General features: G+C 53.9%; 1 protein-coding gene across 1 annotated transcript; it reads left to right on the forward strand.

Annotated features, from left to right (window-relative positions):
* Window positions 1–4,885: 4,885 nt before the first annotated feature.
* Window positions 4,886–24,127, forward strand: RCC2 (regulator of chromosome condensation 2). The gene is made up of 12 exons (XM_029227042.1): window positions 4,886–5,032; window positions 5,333–5,426; window positions 8,431–8,574; window positions 11,136–11,267; window positions 11,636–11,724; window positions 13,063–13,177; window positions 15,266–15,432; window positions 17,282–17,462; window positions 17,758–17,863; window positions 18,719–18,791; window positions 20,825–20,902; window positions 21,677–24,127. Exons 1-12 carry the CDS (start codon window positions 4,886–4,888, stop codon window positions 21,779–21,781), a joined length of 1,431 nt encoding a protein of 476 aa, XP_029082875.1. The 3' UTR covers window positions 21,782–24,127.
* Window positions 24,128–25,211: the final 1,084 nt, after the last annotated feature.

Consider the following 25,211-nt stretch of genomic DNA (forward strand, 5'->3'; position numbering starts at 1 on the left):
CGGGGGAGGGGCACCCGGAGCCCGCGCCCGCCCGCGCGAGGGGGTCATGGCCCCGCCCCCGGCGCCGCTCGAGCCGACTCCCTCCGCCTCCCCTCCCCCTCCCGCCCCGGGAAGGGAGACTTTTCCAAGTTGTCTCCGGCCGGAGGAGGGGAGGCGCGCACCGGGCCCGGGGCGCGGCGCAGCGTGTCCTCGGTCGCCCCTGGCCCCCTCTGGCCGCCGGTCGGCCCCGGCACCGCGGGGGAGGGGGCCGCCAGCGCGCTGCGGGAGCGGCGGTTCACGCCGGGGCTTTGAGGTTCCCGCCGCCTCGGCTCCGCCGCTCCGGGGGGGCGGGGCTTGGCGGCAGCCGCGCATGCCCCGTGCGGTCCTGCGCCGTCTCGCGCCGCCGGGGAGGCGGGGGTGGCGGGCGCCGGGGCAGGGTGCGAGGGCGCATGCTCCGGAGAGCCCTCCCCCTGGAGGTCGGGAAGGGCCCCCACACCTCCAGAGGTGTTTGGGCTTTGTTCGTCACTTGTGGTCTGAGGGAACGGGCGCTTGGTGTGGGCTCGGTGCAGCCTCCCCCCCCCCACACCCCCGTGGTCTGAGTGGGCTTCAATTTGTTCATTAGAGTTCGGCCTTCAAATCTTAATTAAGATCGTGACCAATTCATATGCCTGCAAAACCCTGCGGAGCAAGAGATGTTACGTGCGTTCAGTGATGCTCAAATCCCACGGGTTTAGTGTGGGACATGTGTTTAGGGTCAAAGCTTTCACCAGATGCTCAGATAACTCCAAAAGAGTAAGAACTTGCGCTTAGGGTCTAGAGTCTCACGGTCTGGAGGGATCCTTTTCTCAGTCCGTACCAGCGTGATTTCCCCCGGGGGAGTTCAGACAGTATTTAAATGGTTAAAAATAATTGCACTTCTAGGTCCACTTTATAGGGGAGAAAACTGGGGCACAGAGTCTAAGGGACTAGCCCAAGATGACATGGAGCTAGATTTCCATTGGGCTCAGGGTTTTTTTCTGATGTCATCCTTAACGCCTCTGCAAATTGTTCATGTGGAGATGGCTTTGTAACTGCCATCTCAGTGGAAAGGGTCAACGTGTTAGATGGTGGAGGAGGGTGATGTTAAGGAGAGCCTGTATCACTGAAACGTGTCACCTGGGGTTGGGGACCAGGCCAGGGCCAGGGTCATGGCCATGGCCACAGTATTGAGAAAAGGGAGCGCAGGGACTGTTTTCCTTTAACAAATGTGATCTTCTGTGCGGGACTCCAGACATTTTCCCTCCAATCCTGGTGTTACGAGGGAACTGAAAAGAAAGGTCAGCTGGGCTCTGCCTCTGCTGCATTGTCTCTCGAGTGTTTCCAGTCAACCTTTTAGAGTAATGAGTTTTGTTATCAGGAAGTAAAAGATTCTTACCGTGATGCTGAGATTCACCCAAGGAGGTAGTCACGGAGAGAGAGCATGTGCAGTGGACTGGCCAGCACACCATCAGGAGACTGAGGGTCCAACGAATGATGCTCTTCTGTGCTTCATGGAAAGTGCACACCTCAAGTTTTAAGTCACTTTCACTTTTAGCATCCGTTGGTCCAGGGTCAAGGCCAGGCCCAGGCTGTCCCATTGCGTTCCCAATGCCTTGCCCTAGGTGGGCATTGCCCCGACTCCTGGGTGAATCCCTGGTGCCGGGTTCCTAGACTCCAGGGGGAGTGCCTGGGAAGCAGTCCTGAGAATCCTGTCTGCTGCTACAGGCCAGCGGCCGTCCCCAGCTCTTTTCAGGAAGAGACTTTTTACTGAGAGTTTCGCAAGCCTCGCTGCCGTTCAGGGCTGTTGGAAGGAGGTTTGTATGAGAGCAGCTGCCAGGAGTTGTCTGAAGCCGTGTTGCCTTCAGTTACCTCAAAGCGGCAGATGTTGGGCTTGTGAAAGATGAACCCCAAGTACTTGTATGGTTGAGGGACAGAGTTGCCTTGAGGAAAAGCTGTGTATTTTTATAAAACATTCTTAGGATTTCAGTCTCGGAAAATGCTCTCTCCAAGGACCTCAGGTTTCCGTGTAGTTGTATCAGATGAGCATTTTACGACCCTCTAGGTTTGATGCAGCCCGAATTCCCTGTGAACTTCATAACCCTGTCGGTAAAGCGAGCAGCCTTGGCTGACTCCTAGAAGACAGGTGAGTGTCACAAGCTGTCCAGGTCTTTGTAGTTCTTCTAGTTTTGGGTTGCTCAGGTTTTGTGGGCCCTGAGACAACTCTGTTCCGTCTGAAAGGACCAAATAAATACAATTGAAAACTGAGCTTGAAGCCTGTCTTAGTCGATATTGATAGCCCACTAGGGAATAGTCGTTGCGGCCCTTTCTCTGAGTGGTCTTCCCTCCGCCGAGAGCGACAGCCTTCTAAATGGATGCATGTTAAAGATTGACTCTCAGCCTCGTAAATATGCTCCTGGCACTTGGGCGGTAATTCAAAAATCGCTTTGGACCAGAAACCCCATTTTGTTGATTGAAGAAGCTCGGAGCGTGTGTCCCGGCCAGCGAAATTCACCCATCCTGTTGGGAGACTGTTCTCCCAGCTTTTCTGCCACATGATATTTAGACATGGGCAGTATGTCTGCTGATTTCATCCAGAAAACAATCTCTTGACCCATCGGTGAAGCCCAGGTTACACCTGGGAGGGTCCTGTAACCTCTGGTGCTTGCAGCCCTGGCAGCTGTCCCTGGGGTTCCTCTGGATGGAGCCCCCAGCATCCGGGGTCTTTCCCACCTGTGGGCGGGTTCAGCTCTCTGACAAAGAGGGACATGGGCTGTGATTTTTTTTTAAATTTTATTTATTTATTCATTTTTGGCCGCGTTGGGTCTGCGTTGCTGCATGTGGACTTTCTCTGGTTGTGTCGAGCTGGGGCTACTCTTTGTTGTGGTGCGCGGGCTTCTCATTGCGGCAGCTTCTCTTGTTGCAGAGCACGGGCTCTAGGCGTGTGGGCTTCAATAGTTGTGGCTCGCGGGCTCAGTAGTTGTGGCTCGCGGGCTCTAGAACACAGACTCAGTAGTTGTGGGGCACGGGCTTAGTTGCTCCGCGGCACGTGGGATCTTCCTGGACCAGGGCTCGAACCCGTATCCCCTGCACTGGCAGGTGGATTCTTAACCACTGCACCACCAGGGAAGCCCATGACTGTGATTTTTAAGTGGGTGTTAGGAGTTCTGGTCCTTACTTGAATTTTTTATTTCATATAAGGTGGAGGGAAGAATTGAATTATAAGCAGCCTACAGCAAAGAATTATATAGATGATAACATCTAACGTGTGAGGAAATGAGGCCCATGACAAAAACACAGTTAAGGTACGGCTTACCACCCTCCTTGGACCACTGTCACTGGAGGAAACAGTTGACCAGTGTTGATCAACGTTTCCCACAAACACCTTGTGTCAGAAGGCTTGGGGTTTTGTATAAATGCTCAGCTGGCTCGACGGGCCAGTACACATAAGCCCTTGTCCACTTGTGCAGGTGCTGGCATCTCCAGGTCACAGAGGAGACCCTGCTCGTGCCCGGGGTGATGACAGCTAGTTCTGGCAGAGCTGCAGTTCCCGCAGCAGCCAGCAGCACTGCTGACCTGTTGCTGTGCTGAGCGCCCCTTGGTGTGGAGTGGTTTAGCCGTATCTGCCCACCTAGGGGCCGGTGGGGGCAGCCTGGCCTGAGGTCACGGCTCTTCCGTAGTCCTCTCCCCACCGTCTGGCCTTATAGCTCATCCCATGGTGCTTTGGTCCATTCTGAGTCTCTGCTGCCCCTCCACGCAGACCCGAGGAATAGTGGAGAGCAAGGCAGTATTGTGGGCAGAGACCCAGGGCTGCTCCTTCCACTGGGAACTTGACAATCCCCTGATGCTATTTGTCTCCTGCAGTAGACCTGTAGAATGTTCCAGCCAGGCCCGCCAGTTAAACAAAGAAGGGGAGATAACCAGGGGAAACTCGGCTCCCATTCAAGTAATTGGAGTCTGGGTGCTGTGGGGTTGGACTACCCCGATTAAGGTCATTCTCTGAATAATTGAAGTGTGGCGAAGTCATCCTCCAGTCCTGGCTGCTTTGTCGGCCCTTTGCATTGCTGACCATGGGTGCGCCCTGTAGATGGACCGTCTGCCTCCAGCCCTGTACTCGTGGCTGAGCGGGCGAGCATGACAGGACCGGCGGGTGGTGGGCGGGTTGTGCCCGTGACATCGGGTTTGGGTTGCCCAGAGTTCCCTAAGAAACGGAATGCTCCCCATAAGGATGTGTTCCTCTTACACATGCATGTACTGGGCTGCCAGCACGTACCACCCGGGCAGTCACTGTAGGGCTTAGAATGACTGGATTTGCAGCTGTGTGGCCTTTTCTTCCTCAAAGCCTTCCAAGAATGCTTCTGTAAACCGAAGGAAAACTCCTCCTTTGCTTTTAACGTCCTGGGATGCTGATGGTGTAAAGGATGAAAGCAGAACGGGAAGTTACTGCTTCCCTTGCCTGTGTGGAACTAAGTGGAGCCTTCAGAAGTGGATCTTTGACTAACAGTCGACTTTAAAGAGTGTACTGGGCATCTCAGAATCGAAGGGAAGGGCTGAGCACAGAACGAGTGCCACCCGGACTCAGACAGTGGCCTTTTTAAGTGGCACATGCTCCCCCTGTGACAGTGAGAGCGTGTGGCCCTAGTGATGGAGGATGGGGACTGAGGTATACTGGCGGGGCCACTGGCCATCGGTCCCCTGGCTCTCGGCCAGCAGTGAGGACGAGCCCATCGGAGGCTGCCCCATCTGATCCGCCAGCCCCATGTGGGTCTTCCTCCCTCCAGTGGAGGAATGAACGCAGGGCTCTGCTGTTTTCCCCCGCGGAAGGCTGCTGGCAGCGAGGGCAGTGCACAGGGAGGACAGGAAAATCAACCGATGGGATCGCTGTGCAGAGATGCCCCGGGCCCCCAAAGCCTTCAGGTCCACGTGTGGTATGCTGTGCTTGCAGCGGGAAGATGCAGCCTTGGCCCTGAGGACAGCGGTTTTAACACTCACTCCCTGTGTGACACAGCAGGCCTATTGCAAATACCTGTACAAGGCAGTCTGCAGAGCGGAGGGGAGGAATTGCATTTGGCTTCTTTTGTAGGCTTTTGCTAAAGATGTTTTAAAGAGAAATCAAAGGATAAAAAAGACCCTGGGCTTAACCGATGAGCTGCTGGGGCAGGTTCGGGATTCCACGTATGGAAGGGGCTGGCGAGGTGTCCCTCTGTCCGCTGTGTGAACTGCCGAGGGACAGCGTTAACAATGAATTATTTTGTTTCCTGCTGTCCTTGGACAGATGTGGGAAGCTAGAAGCAGCGTTACAAGCTAATTCTTTCTCCCTCTCTCTTTGTCTCTGTAGAAACTTGAAGGGTCTAAGTGCAAAGGGCAGCTTTTGATTTTTGGGGCAACCAACTGGGACTTGATTGGTCGAAAAGAAGTGCCTAAGCAACAAGGTATGAGAAACAATTTCTAAAGAATAGAAGACGCTGCTATTGATTGAGTGCTTCCTGTGTGCTAGGTGTCCAGTGTGATTCTGGTGACTGTCCGCAGGTAGGTATTCTCTTTACAGAAGTGCTCAGAGAGGCCAAGCGACTTGCCCAGGGCCACGCAGCCACTCTAGTGATGGGGCTGGATTTGAACCCGGGTCTTGGGCAAGTCTCTCACTTGGGTACAACTCTGCTTTTGAAAATTCCATTGAGATTAAACAGAAAAATATAAGTAGTAGCCTCAAATAAACCTCGACACTTTTTTCCCATCTTCTCACGTCACTTATTTTCATTAAAATGAAGAGGCTGGTGCTGTGGAATGTCAGAATGTCCTCGATATTTGTCACGTGTCAGATGGCGAACTTGCTAGACATTTCAAAAGAGTCCATGTTTCCTTGCAAACTGCCAGGTTGTTGCGGGAACTGGTTTGACAGAGCAAGTAGCAGTCTGGAGTGGAGGAAGCAGGGGAGTCCTAAGAAGTATCTTAGCCCCCAGATGTTTTTAGAAAATTGGTGTCTTTTCTCAGGAGAATACTGGCCCATCCAAGAGAAGTAAGGCTGGTACTTTGCCATATTTTATGGCTTCTTGATTTCATTTGGAAAGATTCCCAAAGTACTTTCCAGCATTGCCCGGTGAACAAATACTTGCACACTGACACTCCCTGGGGCCTCAGGATGGGCAGTGGAGATGACCTTAATCCATGAAAACAGCGGGCAGGGTTTCAGCGGCACTCAGGGTCCAGATGAGTTAGAAATGGGTTTGAGCCATTTTCTTCCTGTTGAGAAAAGTGCCCAGCCTTCAGGACCAAGCTCTCAGCCTGAGCTGCCTGATGGCTGGTGTCACCTGGAACCTCTCCTGGGACGTGATAACATCAGTCTCCCTGCCAGCCCTGGCGCAGGTGTCGCATTGTTTCTCCAAGCTGTTCTTTAAATGAGTGGCCCACTTGCAATTAGAGACACGCAGGCCCCAAGCGGGAAGTAGATTCCAGAGGGGAACCCATGGCAGAGCGGGGCCGCCTCTAGTTGAAGGAATTTTGCCCCACTTGGGCTCATTTTAAGAGTGCCTTTTTGTCTTCTCCGAGGCCCACCTTTGCTTCCCAGATGTTTCTCCCTCTGAATGAAGTTTTATGTAATTAAACAAAAATTTTAAAGTCTTGCAGTGTCTTTCGGCTCTCTGTGAACTAGCCAGTAGACGTAATGGGAAGGGAGGGAGAATTTGTTTTCCCACGGGTGCCAAACATGAAGGGAAGAAGGATTTCCCCTCCCGCCCTCACTTTTCCCAGTCCGTCCCATTCTCGAAGCTGCCTTCCTTCCGAGAGCCCATCGGCTCTTGGGTACGCGTCACTGGATCTCATAAAGTCAGCAGCCTCCTTCGTTTTCAAGATAACACAGTGATTTTGTGCTCCACCTCTGACCAGGACCAGGCCCTGGGCATTAACGACCTCCAGCCAGGCCGAGCGGCCCGGGACTGCTGCTCTGCATTTCGTATGACTAGGATCCCTCTGAAGAAGGTTCCTTGGGAGGCCCCGAGAATCCCTGCCTCTCATGAGCTGATGACATCTTGGGCACTGACATTCGTGGAGCTCATGCAGGGAAGATGCTTTGGCAGATCAGACCATCTGCTCAGCTGTGAGGGGGTCCGCTTAGCCACTCTGCGTCAGCCTTGGTGTCCCGTGGCGTCTCCTGGCACTGCGTGTTGTCCACAGGCATGGCACACGGCAGTCATGCCACCATGATGAGCAGACGTTAGCATAGGTGTGAAGGCTGTCGTTTCTGGTTTGCTCTTTCCCAGGAAATTGCTGGGTCTTCTTTCACCTTTCAGTGGTAGAGGAGCGTCTTCGGGTGGAGAAGCTCAGGGGTGCCCTGAATCATGGTAGGGAACTTCCCTCTCTTGCCTGACCCGCCCCAGGTAGTTAAATGAGAGGCCGCACCCGGCACCCTCTGCTGGTGGGGTGCGGGCAGGGTGGGGACGGACGGGAACAGTTCTACAGACTTTCTCTCGTGGAGCCAGGCACTTGATGGAGAAGTTGACCTCTCAATCCGTTCCTGCATCCAGGTCAGTCTGACACAGTTGATTTCGGCAGCAGCTAGCATTTCATAATAGTCACCACGGACCTAAAAATGGGCTCGTTTTTCTGTCCTTGAGAGCCCCAAGTTGAGGAAATTAAGCCCCAGATCGGCCACGCCCTGTCCACTAACAAGGTGAAGTGGGGGGTGTGATGGAGGCGGCTGTCTCTCCCTGCCCCCCATGCCCGTGAACGCTTCCCAGTGCCCTGCCCCAGGCACGGGGAGGCCCTGGCCCTCGGGGTGGGAGGCACGGGAACTCAGTAGGATAAGTGCTGTGACAGGATTCACAGGGCGCTGGGGTCCAGAAAGCAACGAGTTGAAAGGCGGATGCGGGCAAGGAAGGCTTCCCAGAGCAGCGGGTGTTTGACCTGAGGGGTGAAGAACAGAGGCAGGGGGCAGGAAAGGGCCTTCCGGGGGAGCAAATACATGGGCGGAGCTAGGGGTCATGACTCGGCCAGCATGATGGGACTCCTGAGAAAGATGGGGTGCAGGCTCGGGCTTGGCCCCCAAGGGAGCCTCGTGGCTGCAGGCCCCCAGCCCCTCCCCACCCCCAGGTAGAGGGCTGGGAGGGAGCTGTCGGGAGGGTGAGGGAGACTGGGGGTCTTCTACCTGCTCTTCGGGGTCGGCCCCCAGCCCGGCGGGGCTGCAGGGTGGAGGCGGTGGCACCTGCTTTTCGGCCACTGGCTATTGGGCAGGTGGGTTCGGGCCAGAGACGGAGGTGGAGCGGTGTCAGTGCAGATGGCCACTGACGGGTCCACACCGCTGGTGCGCTGCCCCGGGAACCCCCGAGGGTGGGCTTCACGAGGGGAGTGGGGGGCGGCCCTCTGGCTGGTGACACTGGGGCAGCTCTCAGCACCCACCGGGGCTCTGCGGCCGTTTGACGTGTGTTCCCTTTGCCTTCGCAGCCGCCTACCGCAACCTCGGTCAGAACTTATGGGGGCCCCACAGGTACGGGTGCCTTTCGGGGGTCCGGGTACGGACGGTGGTGTCGGGGTCATGCGCCGCCCACAGCCTCCTCATTACCACGGAAGGGAAGCTGTGGAGCTGGGGTAAGTACCACGGGGACGCGGCGAGACCCGTGGCGTGGCCCGCGGGTGGGCTCCCGTCCCCCATCCCCTGGAGGGGAGACCCTCGTCCGCCCTCCGGGGCTGTGCTGCTTGCTGTGCGTTTCCTCTCTTCCTGATGCCCAGCTAGTCTGTGCCCCGTGAAAACATCACTTCCTCCCCTCTTCTGCCAGGTTTTGGTCTGTACGTAACCCCCGATTTCTCTGAATCCTCTTCTTTAGGCAGCCTTTTCCCGAACGTTCTGACTGACTCTGGATCTGATATCGAGGTGTGCCTAGTATTGAATTCCTATTTTAGGTGTGCTGTCCCCCCAGCACACAGCACGGTGTGACGTAGACCTCTGTTCTTGCCACTTTAAATGCCACCAGCTTTGACATCTGCCACGTGGTGACACCAGCCCGAGTCTCTGTTCCTCTGTTTCCTGTTCCATCGCCCCAGAGAGTTGAGTTTGCTCTTGCCAAGGTGATCTGCTTGCCCTGCCGCTGGACTCCCTCACCTGGGTGCTGGGGGGCGCTGTCCTTGTCTTCTAGCCGCCCTTCCCTTTCAGGGTCCCCTGCAGAGTGCTTCCACGCCGCCTGCCCTGTTTCCTCGTCCAGAGCCTTCACACAGGTCCCGGCTGGGGCTCAGTTTCCCCCACGCCCTCTGCTGCCTCCTGGGCTCTTCTTCCTGCAGGCGGTGTTGGCGTTTGTCCTCACCCTTTGTTTCTGGCCCTTTGGCTAGCTTTGGGTCCATAAGACTGCATTTTTATTTTGGGATGTTTGAACCTTTTTTTTTTTTTTTTTTTTTTTGCAATTTCATGAGTGGCTGTACCAAAGTCCAAATACATTAACATCTGTTGTCTTCCCTGCACTCTGCTAATTTTGTAATTCTGTTGAAAAAAAGCTAACAAGTGTGTCTGGCCCAGATTTAAACTTCATAGTTTCTTGGTGACACGCTGACATCGCCACGATTTTCGTTTGCTGCCAGTTGGCGCAGGGTTGTGTCCCTCCCCCAAAACCCCCTTCTGCCCATTGCGCCAACCCTGAACGCAGCCTCCTACGTCGGGGTTCCCAACTTCAGGTGTCCTCTTTCTGATCTCTCTACTGAATGTCACTTTCGTGTTGCTTCTAAAAACGTCCCCTCTGCCGACCCCCTGGACAGGGAATGATTCTAAAAGCTGTGCGTCTGACCTGCCCCAGAACAAAGACGTGTCCCATGAGCAGACTCTCCGCCGTAGGGGGGATGAGCCAGTGGGAGTGTCATGAGTCCACAGTGAGTCCCTGGAAGGCTCAGGGCCCAGTCCAGCGCCCGAGAGCCTCAGTGCTGCGGCCCAGAATTCACGGGGTCTGCACCCGTTTGACCACCTGGGCCTCTCGAGCCGAAAAACCGCGTCCGGTGCTCGTTCGTGCCTTTCACAGTGAACTTGGGCAGTTTCCACTAGAAGCTGGTGTCCGCCTGTCCTGCTGGAGCGCCATAATCAAAGCCTGAGGACGGTTTTCCTGTAGTAACGGTGGCTGGTCACCCCTTCTCGAGCCCTGTCCAGGACAGTTGAGGCTCATCTTTGTGGCTCTGCTCCCCCTCTTTCATGACTGCAAGGTCAAAGTTCATTGTTGGGGAAGGATGTGGAAACCTCCCCCGCTTTCCGAATTGCCTGGCTTTCTGGCCCCATAAAATCTCCGGAAATGTTTGGTAACAAGTGTGGTTCTTCTCTTAGAGGTACCTGGGAGAGGCCCACCGAGGTGCTGAGTTTGGAACCCTTGTAGCCTGTGTTGAAAACTAAGTACGGTTTAGGGGGGCCAGCCTTCCGGCCCCCCAGCTCTCCACACCTGCTTTGAGCTGCAGGGCTGTGTCGGGGCAGGACTGTGGTGCAGAGGGCCTGGCAGGTCTCGGCCTCCGGCACCCCCCCGATTCCACGCCAGCACAGCCCCGGAGGTGGAGGTCAGCCCGTGGCCAGGGAGGGCCTGTGTTCAGAGCAGGCCTGGCCTTTGGCCGTCGCTGGGGTTCACGTGGCTAAGCGTCCTGCGAAGGCTGGTCCGTGGGAGGTGGGCTTAGAGAGGAGAGAAATACAGGGTCCACGGTAGAGGCCTGGGGCGCTGAGGGAATCAGACTCCTGTGAGGCAGGTGTTACCGTCTTAAAATACCTCGGAGTGAAGCGAATGAAGGAATTGGCGTCTGGCAGGTGTGGTGAGAAGTGAGAGCTATGAGCTTCCCTGAGCTCGTCCGCTCGTGTGTACCATCCAGGTTGAACCTGGTTTTCTTGCATTTCCCTCGGGGGCAGAGAGCTGGTGAAAGTGCTCCGATCTGTCCCAGCCACTGCCCCAGAAAAGAGGGTCAGAGCAGGTGAGGTGGTGGCTGGTAGCTGCACGCCGAGGCGACTCTGGGGACAGCCCTGCGTATCTCATCTAGTCACCCGACCCCACCGGCAACCTTGAAAGGCTGGCATTGCCTGCGGAGCCGGGCTTGTGGGTTTGGAGGGCGCCTTCTGGGAGACCCAGCCTCGCCCGGCAGCTGCTCCAGCCGCCCTCTCTCCTCCTCCCCGCTTTATCTATCCTGCTCCTGACCCGCAGGGCGAAATGAGAAGGGCCAGCTGGGCCATGGCGACACCAAGAGAGTTGAAGCCCCCAGACTCATCGAGGGGCTCAGCCACGAGGTGATCGTGTCCGCGGCGTGTGGGCGGAACCACACCTTGGCCTTGACGGGTAAGGAAGGGCCGCTTCCCTCAAAATGGGGTCAGAGGCCAAATGGTCCACCTGGGGTGGGGGGTGGGGCTGCCCCCGTGACCCATGGTCACGATCAAAAAGATGCCCAGGGAGCCCGCTGGGCAGCTGCTTGAGGCATCGGGAGCCTCGCCCACGGGCATCAGTGGCTGGGGCAGCGGGAGGGTCTCTGCTGGGGAGTGGGTCTGCTCTGAGGTATCCGCCCCACCCCGTTTTGGAGAATTGTCTCTCTTGCATTCTTCCTGGCAAAGGAGCTGTTTTTATTATTTTAGAGCCTTTGATTCCAAGCCTAGTTCTGAATACTCAGCATTACTTTCCCTTTGGTGATGAATGTTGTTCTTTCGTTCCAGAAACGGGCTCCGTGTTTGCGTTTGGGGAGAACAAGATGGGGCAGCTGGGCCTCGGCAACCAGACAGACGCCGTGCCCAGTCCCGCACAGGTGCCCGCCCTCCTCCGCCTTCAGGGCCTTTGTTTCTCGTTGCTTTGGGGTTGGATTTTCTGGGGTGAGGTCAGACATTCCTCTCCATTGTTTGAGTTACTGGGTCCCTTGTAAAAGGAGGATCTCGATGCTCTGAGTGAGTCAGGTTTAGTAGATGTTCACAGGTGAAGAACATCTCTAGAAACAGTTTTTCATTCCGACTGAAATAATTTGTTCCAGAGGCCTGTTTGCAGCCTGTTCTATTCCAAAGTGAGAATTGTTACATGGATGTGATTGGTCTTTATCTGAGAATACTCTGAGTTTTGACTTTGTAACAAGTCACCGGCCAGGTACTTAGAACACAAATAGGAGGTCGGTCGTCTCTTATTCCTGAGAAGCTTTGGAGTCATTTGGAGGAGTGGGATTTATACCTAAAAAGTGAACTACTGACATAAGGCAGCAGGATGCTACAGTGAGTGTCTGACGAGGGAAGGGACTTGGGTTTCTTGGTCTTAAAAAGAGACCTTGACCTTGACCAAACGTACCTATAGTTTGGAGGATTTTCGAGGTGTTGCTGTTTTGTTAGCCATTTGCTCTGCAGTGGAATGTGACGGTTCCCAGAGTGAGCCGGGGCCAGGACAGAGCCCGGGACTCAACATCCCCTCCCCAGTCTCATCGCCTTTCCCCGCAATTTCCCGGGATGTTGGTACTTCACGCCCTCCAGTTCCTCCAGTCTGGCTTTCCCAGACCGATTAGTTTGCAATAGCGAGTCTTCTAAGCACTTTCTCAGATTTGTTTCCAAATCCCATGCCAAATTACTCAAGGCCTTTGCTGTCTTCCAAGTTCCTAATTTCGAACCATTATATTTCTTCTTCACACCTTCAATTAAGGCTAATTAGCAAGCGGCTCTTAACAGTAGTAAAAGAGAGTGTAAAACAGTTCATTTTACTGGTTGGCAATAACGCTTATAAAAGCTTTTCTTTTTAAAGTTGCGTGACATCACAACTAGTGACTAGAGTGGGATTTGGGAACTACACGTGATTAGTTTTGTTTTCTGACACCTTCGTGCCCACGCCAGTCAGTTGAATTCGGCCTTCACTGGGCACCAGGACGTGGGAGGCACAGCGTTGTGCATTTTGAGGGTTACAAAGACCCGGGGACATGATTTGCTTGTCTGAACTGACTCTATACTGGGAGGTGTTTCTTTACCTGCATCCGAAGCCTTGTTGTCAGCGTTGTTGGGTCCATTAGAAGTCCTTGGTAGCCTAGTAATTGTTTCACACCAACCTGTGGGGAGGTAGAGACTTTATCAATCTTTAAAAAAAAAAAGTCTAAAAGCCTGCTGTCTTTTCTTTTCAGATAATGTACAACGGGCAGCCAATTACCAAAATGGCCTGTGGGGCTGAATTCAGTATGATAATGGACTGCAAAGGAAACCTCTATTCCTTTGGGTGCCCTGAATATGGTCAGCTGGGTATGCAAAGTACATTTTTTAAAAGCTCTGTAATCTAACTATGTTTAGAACCAGAAGCCAGTGTGGGGCTTGCACACACATGGTAGAAATGTGGGTAATTGATCGCAGATAATAGCCTTGATCCATTAAGTGGACGTCCTGTTTAGTGGACCAGCATGTCGTAGTTCATGGGATTGTGGAGTCTGACAGTGACTTGCCTTAATGAAAGTCAGGGCTTGAGTCTGACAAAGGATTTTTTTTCTGATTTGGGAATTCATTTTTGTATAAAAGGATATCAAAGCTTTTTTTTTAAATCAAACCACCTTCATTCATTTTCATATTTAAAGATTTGCCTTCATTGAAAGTGAGGAAATTATACAAGAATAAGGTTGTTTTGAAAACCTCGGCCTGAGCCATTATTTCAGGTATACACATGAAGAGCCCAATATCATGAAAAAGTGGGATTGTCTTCCGGATTTTCATCCCTAAACAGAAGGGATGAAATTTACTTGTTATTCATTGAGTAGAAAAGTAAAACTCAGCAGGTAGTTCTCATCAGTTCTCAGCGAGTGGAAAATGACTCTCCATCCTGACTTTACAAGGTCTCCATTTTCTTTTCCCATCTGACACCGAGTGTTTTTTTTTTTTCCCTTTCTGGCGTCTTCCCACCTTCCAGCTCCTTCCAAGTGGGAGGTGAGGAGTGGGCGCCCTCTGCTGGCTCCTGAGTTTCACGCTGCTCCGGCTCCTCTGCAGCCCCTGGATCTGGGTTGCCTGGGTCTCCACGTCATTAAAAGCAGGCAGATGGAAGATAGTATAAATAGAACGAGGAGCATCTCGCTGGCCTTTAGACTTTAGGGAACAGTGACTTTGTGAAACTAAATATACCTAAGTCAGAAGTGAATAAGAGAGAACAGCCCCATGCACATTCAGCTTTGGTTGCCAGGGAGTTGCCAGAGACTGTTGGAGAGACCGTCTCCGTGCAAGTTTCTGGTCTACTTCCGGAAACGTGCGCAGCCCCCCTGCTGTCTGTGGCTGCCCCAGATCTGCAGACAGGCAGCCTGTCGCAGCAGGTAGGTTTTCCTCCAGGGAAATGAAATGCCCCTGGCAATGATGATGACAGCTAACATTTAGTGAGCAGTTGCCATGAACCAGTCCCCATTGCAGCACTTTATACTGAATCTCATTTGCTTGGTTTACACTTGTTTAAAGGTATTTTGAGAAGTTGGCTTGATTTATGTCTACAGAGTCAGTTAATCTTCCCAGTTTATTTTAAAACCGGTTTTCAGTGTGATTGTCCAAACCCAGAGAGATCCCTTTTCAGAACTAGAACTTGACCTCGGAAGGTGCATCCCCAGCGTGCACTCACCCCCGTGCTCGCTCCCACGACGTGTCAGGCAAGGCAGAGGCGAGAACGTACGTTTAACTCTGCTTCAACGACCACGATGATGTATTAGGTTACTGTTAATTCATAAAAAAGCAAGCCTGGGGGGCTTCCCTGGTGGCGCAGTGGTTGAGAGTCCGCCTGCCAATGCAGGGGACACGGGTTCGTGCCCCGGTCCGGGAAGATCCCACATGCCGCGGAGCGGCTGGGCCCGTGAGCCACGGCCGCTGAGCCTGCGCGTCCGGAGCCTGTGCTCCGCAACGGGAGAGGCCACAGCAGTGAGAGGCCTGCGTACCGCAAAAAGTAAAATAAAATAAAAAGCAAGCCTGGGAAAGTGGCTTGAACTTTTTTGTCCGTTCTCGGCCCATGCAGGGCTCCTTGAGGCCCCCGGGTGGGGCACAGAGAAGACCATTCCTTTGGATCTGGAGCTTCCCACTTTTTTGTCCACAGCCCAGCCCAAACGTAGACTCGCAAAGAATTTTCACAGAAGTCCTCGTTACAGATGGTGTCCTTGGGTGTTTCTTACTCTGTTCTATTCATTTTTCAAAAAAGGAAAAAACTGGTTTCAACCCACAGCACCGATTCTATGCCCCACAAGTTGGGTCGCGCCTCAGGTTGGAGGACACTACCTTGGTTGGCAGGAGTCCCCACGAGGACCTGCCCAGCCTGGCTGGGCAGGTGCCCTGTGCTATGGCCGCTGCTGACGGCCGGCCCTGTGGTCGCTGCAGGACACAACTCGGACGGCAAGTTCATTGCCCGGGCGCAGCGGATAGAGTACGACTGCGAGCTGGTGCCCCGGCGAGTGGCGATCTTCATCGAGAAGACGAAAGACGGCCAGATCCTGCCGGTCCCGAACGTGGTGGTACGGGATGTGGCCTGCGGCGCTAACCACACGGTAAGGCTTGAGCGTTTCTGGCCTTTCTTCTGGCTTCCAGGGTGTCACGTCAGTGGAGACCCTTGGCTTTGCAAAGCCAGGAACTGATCCTGGCCCCCTCGACATCCCGCCCTCCTCAAGGGCTTCACACCCTCAGTTGTCCCGGGGCGTCATTCTCCCCTGACAGCTTCTCCGTGGCGTCCACAGATGTAGCTGGACGTGCAGACGCTTTGGGTTGGGATCATACAGTAAGAGTTTTTCTGCTTTTGTCTAATAGAACATCATGGATGTTCTTCCAGGTCGATAGACAATATCTCAGACGGGGTGTTGAACAGACTCAGTCATTAAGGGTGTTTCCTTAAAGGTCAATCTAGATAAACGGCAATAAAATTTTGTATGTGCATCTTTTTTTTTTTTTCTTGGCCGCTCGGCATGTGGGATCTTAGTTCCCCGACCAGGGGTTGAACCCGTGCCCGCCGCAGTGGAAGTCTTAACCACTGGACTGCCAGCGGAGTCCCTATATGTTCGTCTTTTTATCTTAGTTGCCTTCCTGTGGTTATTTTGCCTGAAAATGCCTGAGAGTCAGACTTGGTTCTCGTCTCGCTTGAAGGAGCAGGGCCGGGGTTGAGAGTTCAGAGGCAGGTCGGTCTCCTGTGTGCAGGCGACTGGCTGAGTGACCTCAGGACTGGGAGCTTTCAGTCCCTTCAGGTCCAACAACTGATTCTCCCTTGTACAGCGTAGTCAGGAGAAATAGATCTTACTTAGGACCCTGGTGTCAAATCATGTTAATAAGTTGTACATTCACATGATTCAAACATGAGACATCAGGGATGCTGTGAAGAAAAGAAGATGGATTTTTTAAATTTTTTATTTTTTTAATTGAAGTATAGTTGATTTACAGTGTCGTGTTAGTTTCTGGTGTACAGCAAAAGTGATTCAGTTATACATATTCTCTTTCATATTCTTTTCCGTTATGATTTGTTACAGGATATTGAATATAGTTCCCTGTGCTATGTGCTAGGTCCTTGTTGGTTATCTATTTTCTATATAGTAGTGTGTATCTGCTAATCTCAAACTCCTAATTTATCCCCTCCCTGCTTCCCCTTTGGTAACCATAAGTTTGTTCTCTATGTCTGTGAGTCTGTTTCGTAAATAAGTTCATTTGTGTCACATTTTACATTCCACATATAAGCGATATCATATGGTCTTTCTCTTTCTGACTTACTTCACTTAGTATGATACACTCTGGGTCCATCCATGTTGCTGCAAATGGCATTATTTTGGGTTTTTTCATGGCTGAGTAGAATTCCATTGTGTATATGTACCACATTTTCTTTATCCATTCGCCTTTCCATGGACATTTAGGTTGTTTCCATGTCTTGCCTATTGTAAATAGTGCTGCAGTGAACATAAGGGTGCGTGTAAGAAGATAGACTTTAAATTGTTGATATGTCACTGTGCACACTGCACCTGTGACCAGGTGGAGGTCACCTGTGTGAACCCGCATGAAGGAGAATCCAGGGTGGGCGGGGCTTTTCCTCTGGGCTCTGTCTGCAGTCTAGTCAGGATTGAAATAGGAAGTGGAGTGCAGTGGCCTGCTCTGGAGACATCACCCTTGTGTTTCTGATGAGGGAAAGGGGAAGACTTGTGGCTTTAATAACAATAATTTGTTAGGGATGGAAAATGGTGTCCCTGGCCGGGAAAACATCCTCGCCATGTGGACCCGCTGTTGGTGCCTCCCCTGTCAGAGGCCGGTGTGGGTCATCTTGGGTGTTTCTGCCCTTTGCCCTCAGCCCTGGCCACAGGCTCTCAGAACAGCAGCCACCCCGCTTGTCCCCTGTCCCAGCGCTGCATTTTCTCTCTCCTGCAGCTGGTCCTGGACTCCCAGAAGCGCGTCTTCTCCTGGGGCTTCGGTGGCTACGGCCGGCTGGGCCACGCCGAGCAGAAGGACGAGATGGTTCCCCGCCTGGTGAAGCTGTTCGACTTCCCTGGACGCGGGGCGTCCCAGATCTACGCTGGCTACACCTGCTCCTTTGCCGTCAGCGAAGTGGGTCAGTGCTTCCCCGTCTGGGCCTCGGGAAGAAGGCATCCAGGGCCAAGTCATGGGTTTCCCTCCCTGGCTGTGTGCTCTGGTGGGGAGTCCCGTGACCTTTGCCCTGTTCAAGACCAGGGACCTTGACTTCATCGACCTCCCGGATTCTTTGGACAGAGCCGCTTGTGGTCACCGGTGCCAAGCACCGTGCCTGGCGGGTCCCGGTCCTCGTCCCTTTCTCCTCTGATGTTGCTGAGATGAGGATCCAGCTCTTGAGATGATGATGACAATGGAGACGCGTTTGTCTTTCCCAGGTGGTCTGTTTTTCTGGGGGGCCACAAACACGTCCCGGGAGTCCACCATGTACCCGAAGGCCGTGCAGGACCTCTGCGGCTGGAGAATCCGGAGCCTGGCTTGTGGGTACGTGGCTGTGTCTCCCGGTTGGACACAGCCGGGAGGCGCCTTGTCCCTTGAGGGCTCCACTCTTCCCATGGGGCATAGGGCGCACCAAATTCTAGAGTCAGGAAGGGGAGGGACTGTGCTTGGGGCAAGAGGGGTTGGGAGGTCTTAGAACAGGTGACTCGCTTTGCTGCTTCTTAGGGTTTCTTTCTTCGAAGGCTTGGTGTGCTCTGTTCGTATTGCAGGTTCAAATCATATTTAGTTAGGAAATTTTAGTTACTGTGACACGGTGGGACCAAGAAAGTATCCTCAAGTCAGTGATTTTCCATTTATTTTGAGGACACCTGTTGAACTCTGTAGCACTTCTTGATGAGTTTGATAATGTTCATCACCTGCCGGGTTTTGGGGAGATGACAGTGTAGTTGTTGGGGGTTCGGTGTGGTTTTAATCTGAAACCTCGAGCCCCGCCCAAGTCGTCTGGCAAGTTCCGCCCCCTTTGGAATAGACTCTCACTTCATCCTGATTTGGTCTCTTCTCCTTTTCCCAGTGTGTTTATTCATCTAAAAGTGACCCCCCCACCCCAAGAGCCCTAGAGCCCGAGTGGGGTGGGGCGGGGAGATCTGGGGCCCCGAGGCTCTTGGCTCTAAGGGCTTCTGCAGTTTGGGCCTGCGCGGGACAGCATTTGGGCTTCAGAAGCAGCCTATTGGCCCTGTGCTGTGTTGTTTGGAATGGAGTTTTTAGTGGGCCCAGCTTGATTTTAATGCTAGTAGGTCACACCCTGCAGGGAGCCCACGGGAAGTGCCCTGGGCTGCTGGGTGGGTGAGTTGCAGCGCTGGGCTGCCGCCCCCGGCGGTGACAGCCTCTGCCCATTTGCAGGAAGAGCAGCATCATCGTGGCTGCGGACGAGAGCACGATCAGCTGGGGCCCGTCGCCGACCTTTGGGGAGCTGGTAAGCTGGTCCACCTGGCGGAGGCAGAGCCCTCTCTGGGTTCCCTGAACCACCCCTGAAAACTCGCAGGAGGAGAGTGTGTGTGTGTGTGTATGTGTGTGTGTGCGCGCGTGCGTGCGTGCGTGTGTGTGTGTGTGTTGTTGCATGAAGGTCTGCGATATTCCCTAATGTTTAGATCACTTGAGGTTTAATGAGTTTGCTCATCAAATAATTGTGAAAGTTCTTTCTGTCCACATTGTTAAGTTGAAATGGGAAAGTTTCAGATCCCATTTCCCCTCATGTTTTGTAAACCGTTATTGTGGGATGATGTCAGTAGGAAAGAGGATGGTTTCTCTTCCCTCTCCCTGGGAGAGTTTCAATCGACAGGAACAGCTTGTCCTTTTAAACGGGTGGGGTCAGTTGTGACCATGCATTGAATCTTTCTGGTTTTCAGCCTCTTAGGTCTTTGGGGGACATACTTCTCTTATTTTTCCTAAATAAGTTTGTCTGTGTTCCTGCTTTTAATCTCAGTCACTTGAGTGACTAGAACCCACGGCCCTCGGATTCCCCCACACCTTTGGCCTCCTCAACCAAACGTCTGATTCTTAGCTTTCTGGGGCGTGGTGAGTCCTTAACTTTTAACGTCTTCATCAAGAACAGCCGGGCTATGGAGCTCATCCTGACGGTCTACCTGTTCTACCTGCAATTTGATCGTCAGCCTGGCTCTTTTATTTCCTGCTGGGAACTCGGCCTGTTTTCCCTTCCCTCTGCTCTCATGGGTAGGAGCTGATGGGGTGATGGAAGGAGGCGGGTGCTTCTTGACCCCCTGCGCCATCTCCAGGGCTGGTGGCCTGAACATGCCTTTTCCTCGGAGCTGTGTGCCCGCTTTCAGTCTGGTGGCTTCAGAGGGGGCCCCACGTGCCGCACACGCTGGGGGGGCCCTTCAGAGGTGGCCCCATATGTGGAAGCTTGAAAGAGACTGAGAACCTGGCCCAGTTTTTTTTTTTTAATTTATTTGTTTATTTTATTTTTGGCTGCGTTGGGTCTTTGTTGCTGCACGCGGGCTTTCTCTAGTTGCGGCGAGCAGGGGCTACTCTTTGTTGTGGTGCAGGGGCTTCTCATTGCGGTGGCTTCTCTTGTTGCAGAGCACAGGCTCTAGGCGTGAGGTCTTCAGTAGTTGTGGCGCGCGAGCTCAGTAGTTGTGGCTCACAGGCTGTAGAGCGCAGGCTCAGTAGTTGTGGCGCACGGGCTTAGTTGCTCTGGGGCATGTGGGATCTTCCCGGACCAGGGCTCGAACCTGTGTCTCCTGCCTTGGCAGGCGGATTCTTAACCACTGCGCCATCAGGGAAGCCCCCTTGCCCAGTTTTTATGGGTTGTTCTTAGAGAAGGACAGATGTTCCTAGGGCCCATCAGAAATAGACCCTGAGTATCGATTTGGAGACTAGAGGGGAACGAGGGGGACTTGGGGGGCAGCCTCTCGGGTGAGGAGTTGGCGTGGCACTTGGCCGGTGGCAGCTGAAGCTCATCTGCCATGTGGGCCCCTCTTTGAGCTGAGCTGAGGGACCTGTCCACCTTGAAATCGCCCGTCTTCACACCACAGCACGTGACAGAACCCCCACCCCCACCCCAAGCAGTCCTTGACCGTCCCTTCCATCTCTGGTGTCCTGGAGTCATTGCTGATCATGGACACAGGTGGGGACGGGGGCAGCCGGCACTCCTTGTGACCTGGTGGCCCTGAAGGGCCACAGTTGCCATTTCTTCCTGCCCTCGCCATGGTGTCATCTGACCAGTGACTCTCCCTAAATGGTGTCCTCATCACATAAACCCCTATAGCTTACGTCTTAGCGCCTCGGGCCTGGGGTTAGGAACCGGTCACCTGCTGGCACCTGTGGATTCTTGTTGCTGCCCGGGCCTGGCTTTGGGTATGAGACGGTGGGGCTCGGCCACAGAGGCTTCCGGGCCCGTGGGAGGTCCAGCCACATGGTGAGGTTCCCTCTTTCTGACTGGCGTTAGTGACCCGGGTTCTGTGAGCATCCCTCTGTTTGCCTCACCAGGGCTATGGGGATCACAAGCCCAAGTCTTCCACTGCAGCTCAGGAGGTGAAGACGCTCGACGGCATCTTCACGGAGCAGGTGAGTGAGGAGCCCTGGGCCCGGGGCGGGGGGTGGGTGGGCGGTGGGAGCAGAGAGAAAAGAGCAGAGTTGCATCGTGCCTCTTCCTGCTTCTGCTCTTTGCAGCCCGCTTGAGCCGCATCTGACATCTTGTGTAGCTTTCCTGTGCCCTGTGCTAGAGTTTTCTGCTGGGTGACGGGGAAGGCACAGAGGTGTGCCGGCTAGGCCCTGCGGCTGCTGTCAGCCTGAGGGACACCGGCCAGAGTCCAGCCACAGCAGATTTGCTCCAGGCCGAGTGCATCACTCACGTCAGCTTGGTACCTTCACCCAAGACTCTATGCACCATTAGGCTGTGGGCAGCTGGTGGGGCGAGGTCTCTCACCAGGCTGCCAGCCCTTGTCACCGATACGCACGTGGGGCTTGTGCCCTTGCACAAGGCAGGGCTGTGGTCCAGAGAGGCGCAGGGAACAGGGAGCATGGTCCCGAGTCCCCGCAGCCTCTGCAGGCAGTCGGCGTCCAAACGCTGCTTGCGGGGGGGGGCCTCCTTCCACTTTGTCTCCCGGGGCCGCCCAGAAGGCAGGCTAGCAGGGCATTGGTGGCAGGTCACGTTGACACTGGTGGTCCTCAGCAGAGGGCTTTTCTGAGCTTTTCAGGATGCCTCTGTTTTGACCTCTGTACTGACCCCCGTTGGCGAGCCCAGCTTCCCTGTGTCCCGTCGTCTGCATTGGGCTTGTCGGCCCCAAACTCTGCCTAGCCGAAGCACCCTTGCCCACCCAGTGCTGGTTTGTCCCGCAGGTTGCCATGGGTTACTCACACTCCTTGGTGATAGCGAGAGACGAAAGTGAGACGGAGAAGGAGAAGATCAAGAAACTACCAGAGTACAACCCCCGGACCCTCTGATGCTCCCGGAGCCTCTCCAGCTCCACACCTCTCGCGGCAGCTGTCATTTCCACGTGCACTGGGACGGGAAGTCACACGAGGAATTTTCAAAAGCAAAAGTTGACCGAAGGTGCATTTTTGTTAGGACTCCCTGAGGTTCCGTTTTTATAAGTGGTTCAACGTCAACTACCTTTCCTGTATGCTTTCCAAAGTGTTTTTTTTTTCCCCTCTTAATGATTAATTAAAATATTTGCTCATAGTTGACTTACCATTCCTACAAAAGAGGCAGAAACTTTGAGCAATCTAGGTTTGTTTTTTGTTTTTTTTTTTAAGTTTTCCTTTTTTACCCCCCTCTCCTACACACACTTGTCAAAAACACCCCTTCCCGGTTGTGATTAGCATTGTGAGCCCAGCGGGTGCTACCTGGGAGAGGAGTCGCCACATGCTCAGAAAACAATGTCCCTTGCGGGAGCCGGCAGCATCTAGGCAAAGACCGTCCCTGGTGGTCAGTCTCCATCCAAAATGGTGCCCATGTGCTCGGAAGCATCTGGGTCACTTCTCTCCTGCTTCTCCTTTCTAGCCCGGCTCAGGCCGTGTGTGTTCTGCTTCTCCCCTTGGCTGCTTCTAAGCCCCCCGCCGCCTTTTGGCCGCGACATTAATAGAATCTGCCGTTTTCCCCCCTGGTGGGGGATCTGTGTTTAGCCATTTATATCTGCTTTAGCTGTAAAAGAAGTCCAAATGAAAATCAGGTGATTGTGGAACCAGTGGGGACTTGCGGGGGTGGGCAGATGTGGGGACAGTGTATGTGGTTCCAGATCCGGCTCGAAGGCTCCTCTGAGCCGGGGCCGCCTCGCCAGCACTCGCTATTAGAGATTGACCAGCCAGCAGTAAAAAGTGCGTTCTGGAGTCCTTGCAAAGAAGGATCAGTCCTTTGTGTACCAGCCTTTATCACCTTTGTGCTTCTGTCTTTATTCCGAACCCCTTCCCCCCGCTGGATCCTGCTGGAAGGGGCCCGGTCTGTTTCTGAGGCCCGGGTTCCTGTTCCGCTAACCCAGCTCTCTAGTCACGTTTGCTTGGCTGTGTAACCAAATAGTTGGGATCACGGAAGAAGTCCCCTTCCCTGCGTGTCAGCACAGAGGCTGTGACTGCCACCGCGGCTCCCCACCAAGTGCCCTGTGCCCGAACCCGTCCCTGGCGTCGCGCTGCGTGAGTTATGAGGTGCCTTTCCCGGAACCCTCCTCTCGCTTGGACCCAAGAGAGGCGACAGCTCTGGCTGGGGCTCTTGGTTTCGAGAGGGTCTGGACTGGTTTGGGTGCTTTAAAATAGATTTTTTAGTTCAGTGGTGCTTATGGGGGAAACGGGGATAGAACTTCAGTGTGAGACTTGGGTGATGGGAAAGTTAAATATTGGTCTTTTTTATTATTATTTTTTTGCTTTGCTATTGTTACCACTTTTGTCTCCATGTTAAAATGCCAAAAATGATCTAGTCGTTGTTGCTTCTTTCCCTACTCGTCCCCCCTGCCCTGTCGCTCGGGACGGTGGCTTATGCCTTCGCAGGGCGTGTAACGGTATCTGTCCTGGCCGGTCCCAAGGCCTTGCGGGAGGAGGCCGGCCTGTCTCTTTCTAAGATTTAGTCTGACTTTGTGCTCGTCTCAACTGTCCTGTGTTTATAGTCCAGGGGAGAAGCTCCTGCAACTTCAGAGCTTCTGCTAAACTAACCTGATTTGTCCAAATCACCCCCCAACTACCATTGCTGACTCAAGCTTCCCTGCATAGAACCCCTCGGTTTCCTGACACCTCTTTCCTGGAATGGGCTTCGGCGCACGTGCTCCTTGTACCCGTGCAGCCTCCCTTGGGTTGTGCAGTCAACTAGAGGGTCAAGGGAGCAGTAGCCTGGGTCCTGGCCTTTGCAGGAGCTGCCCTTGGCCTAGTGGGGCTTCAATCTTCAAGTGGATTCTTCTGAAACCCACCGCCAGCCCGCTCTCGGGCCCCCTGCCAGGGACTGGAGCAGGAAAGGGATGTCCCTTCCACGTGGAGACTGCCCTTTTCTCCCACGATCACTCCTTTGGGCTTAGAATTTTAAAATGAACTTCCTAAGGGGGAAAATCCTTTAGAACAATGAGTAGGGGGAGACGGTCCTGGGCTCCTAGAGGAAGGGACACAGCAGCGGGGCTGGGGTGCGCTGATCCTTCGGGCTCCAGACGTGTCTTCCAGCTCAGGAAGGTAGACTGGACGGCTTAGCGTGAAGGGGAGAGTCCAAGGAGAGGTTGTGATTTGGTCGAAGGTGCCTGGTTTAGTGCTGTAATTGTCTTTTTATATATATATATTTCTTGGAGTAAACATTTTAAATAAACGACATCATTGTTTACTCTGTTTTGGCTTCTGCACTTCTTTTTCAGCGGAATGAACGTAAGAACACGGAACGGCTTCTTGCGTGAGCCCTTCCTGCCCCGGCCCGGGCTCCCACTCTGGGCCCCAGGGAAGCGCGGGTCGTTTTAGCTTCTAGGCTTGAGCCCTGCTGGGGTTGGGAGGTGAGTGGAGCTCCCAGCTCTGTTCCTGGAAATGTGTGACCCTCAGGGAGGCTTCAGCACCCCACTGGCCCAACTCAAAACGTGGAGTTTTTCATATTCATCGCATGTCACATTCCTGGGGCTTTGAGAGGAGGAGACGCGGAAAGCACCTGAAGAGGGCTGTACAACGTGTGCCTTCCCCACCCTCCTCCACCCACTCCTCATAAGGGAGCCCTGTTGTCACTTCAGCGCTGGTCACAAATGTGCCCCTTCCAGGCAGTGTGGCGAGCTGTCCACCGGGGGGCACCAAGCGGCCAGTCGTGGGTTCAGAGGCCCTAGGCCTTCTCTGTTCTACCCAAGTTGACAGCCTCTGCTCCAGGTCACCAGCCACCAGCATGCCGACACCGGTCCAGTTTGTGGAGCCTCTGGGATGCCGGCTGCTTTATGTCATCAGATCAGCCCCTCCCCTAGGCACTGCCCCGTTCCACGTACCTGGACTGCTTGGAGCTTCCCGTCGGTAGGAGGAGGGGCAGGGTGGGAGCAGCTGTGGTTAAACCCCAGGATCATTTGACTTCATAGCATTTTTGTGCCATAAACGTAGGGGTGGGCAGAGATGACAGGCAGTAGGCAGCTTTGGGTCCTAGAGTGGGTGTTCGTTTCCTCTCCCCTGGACACTTCGGGCTTAACAAGGGTCCATGCAGGCCTGCCTGTCGCAGCTTGCCCTTCAGAGTCTTATACCTGCTGACCAAGGAGACTAGAGCCTCTCCCTGCCGATGCCCGCTGTCCACAAGGCACGGGAGTCACTCTTCTTCGGGCCTGGCCTCCTGTAGCTCCTACCAGGCCGAGGGGGAGTCCTCTCCCTTCCCCAAGCCTAGAGTCTGTCACATTGAGCTCGAGCGCCTACGTCCAGCTCACCAGGTGCTTGAACTGGAGAAGGATTT

The sequence above is a fragment of the Monodon monoceros genome, unplaced genomic scaffold, assembly GCF_005190385.1.
Source record: "Monodon monoceros isolate NGI ecotype Baffin Bay Population unplaced genomic scaffold, NGI_Narwhal_1 Super_Scaffold_18, whole genome shotgun sequence".
Lineage (NCBI taxonomy): Eukaryota > Metazoa > Chordata > Mammalia > Artiodactyla > Monodontidae > Monodon > Monodon monoceros.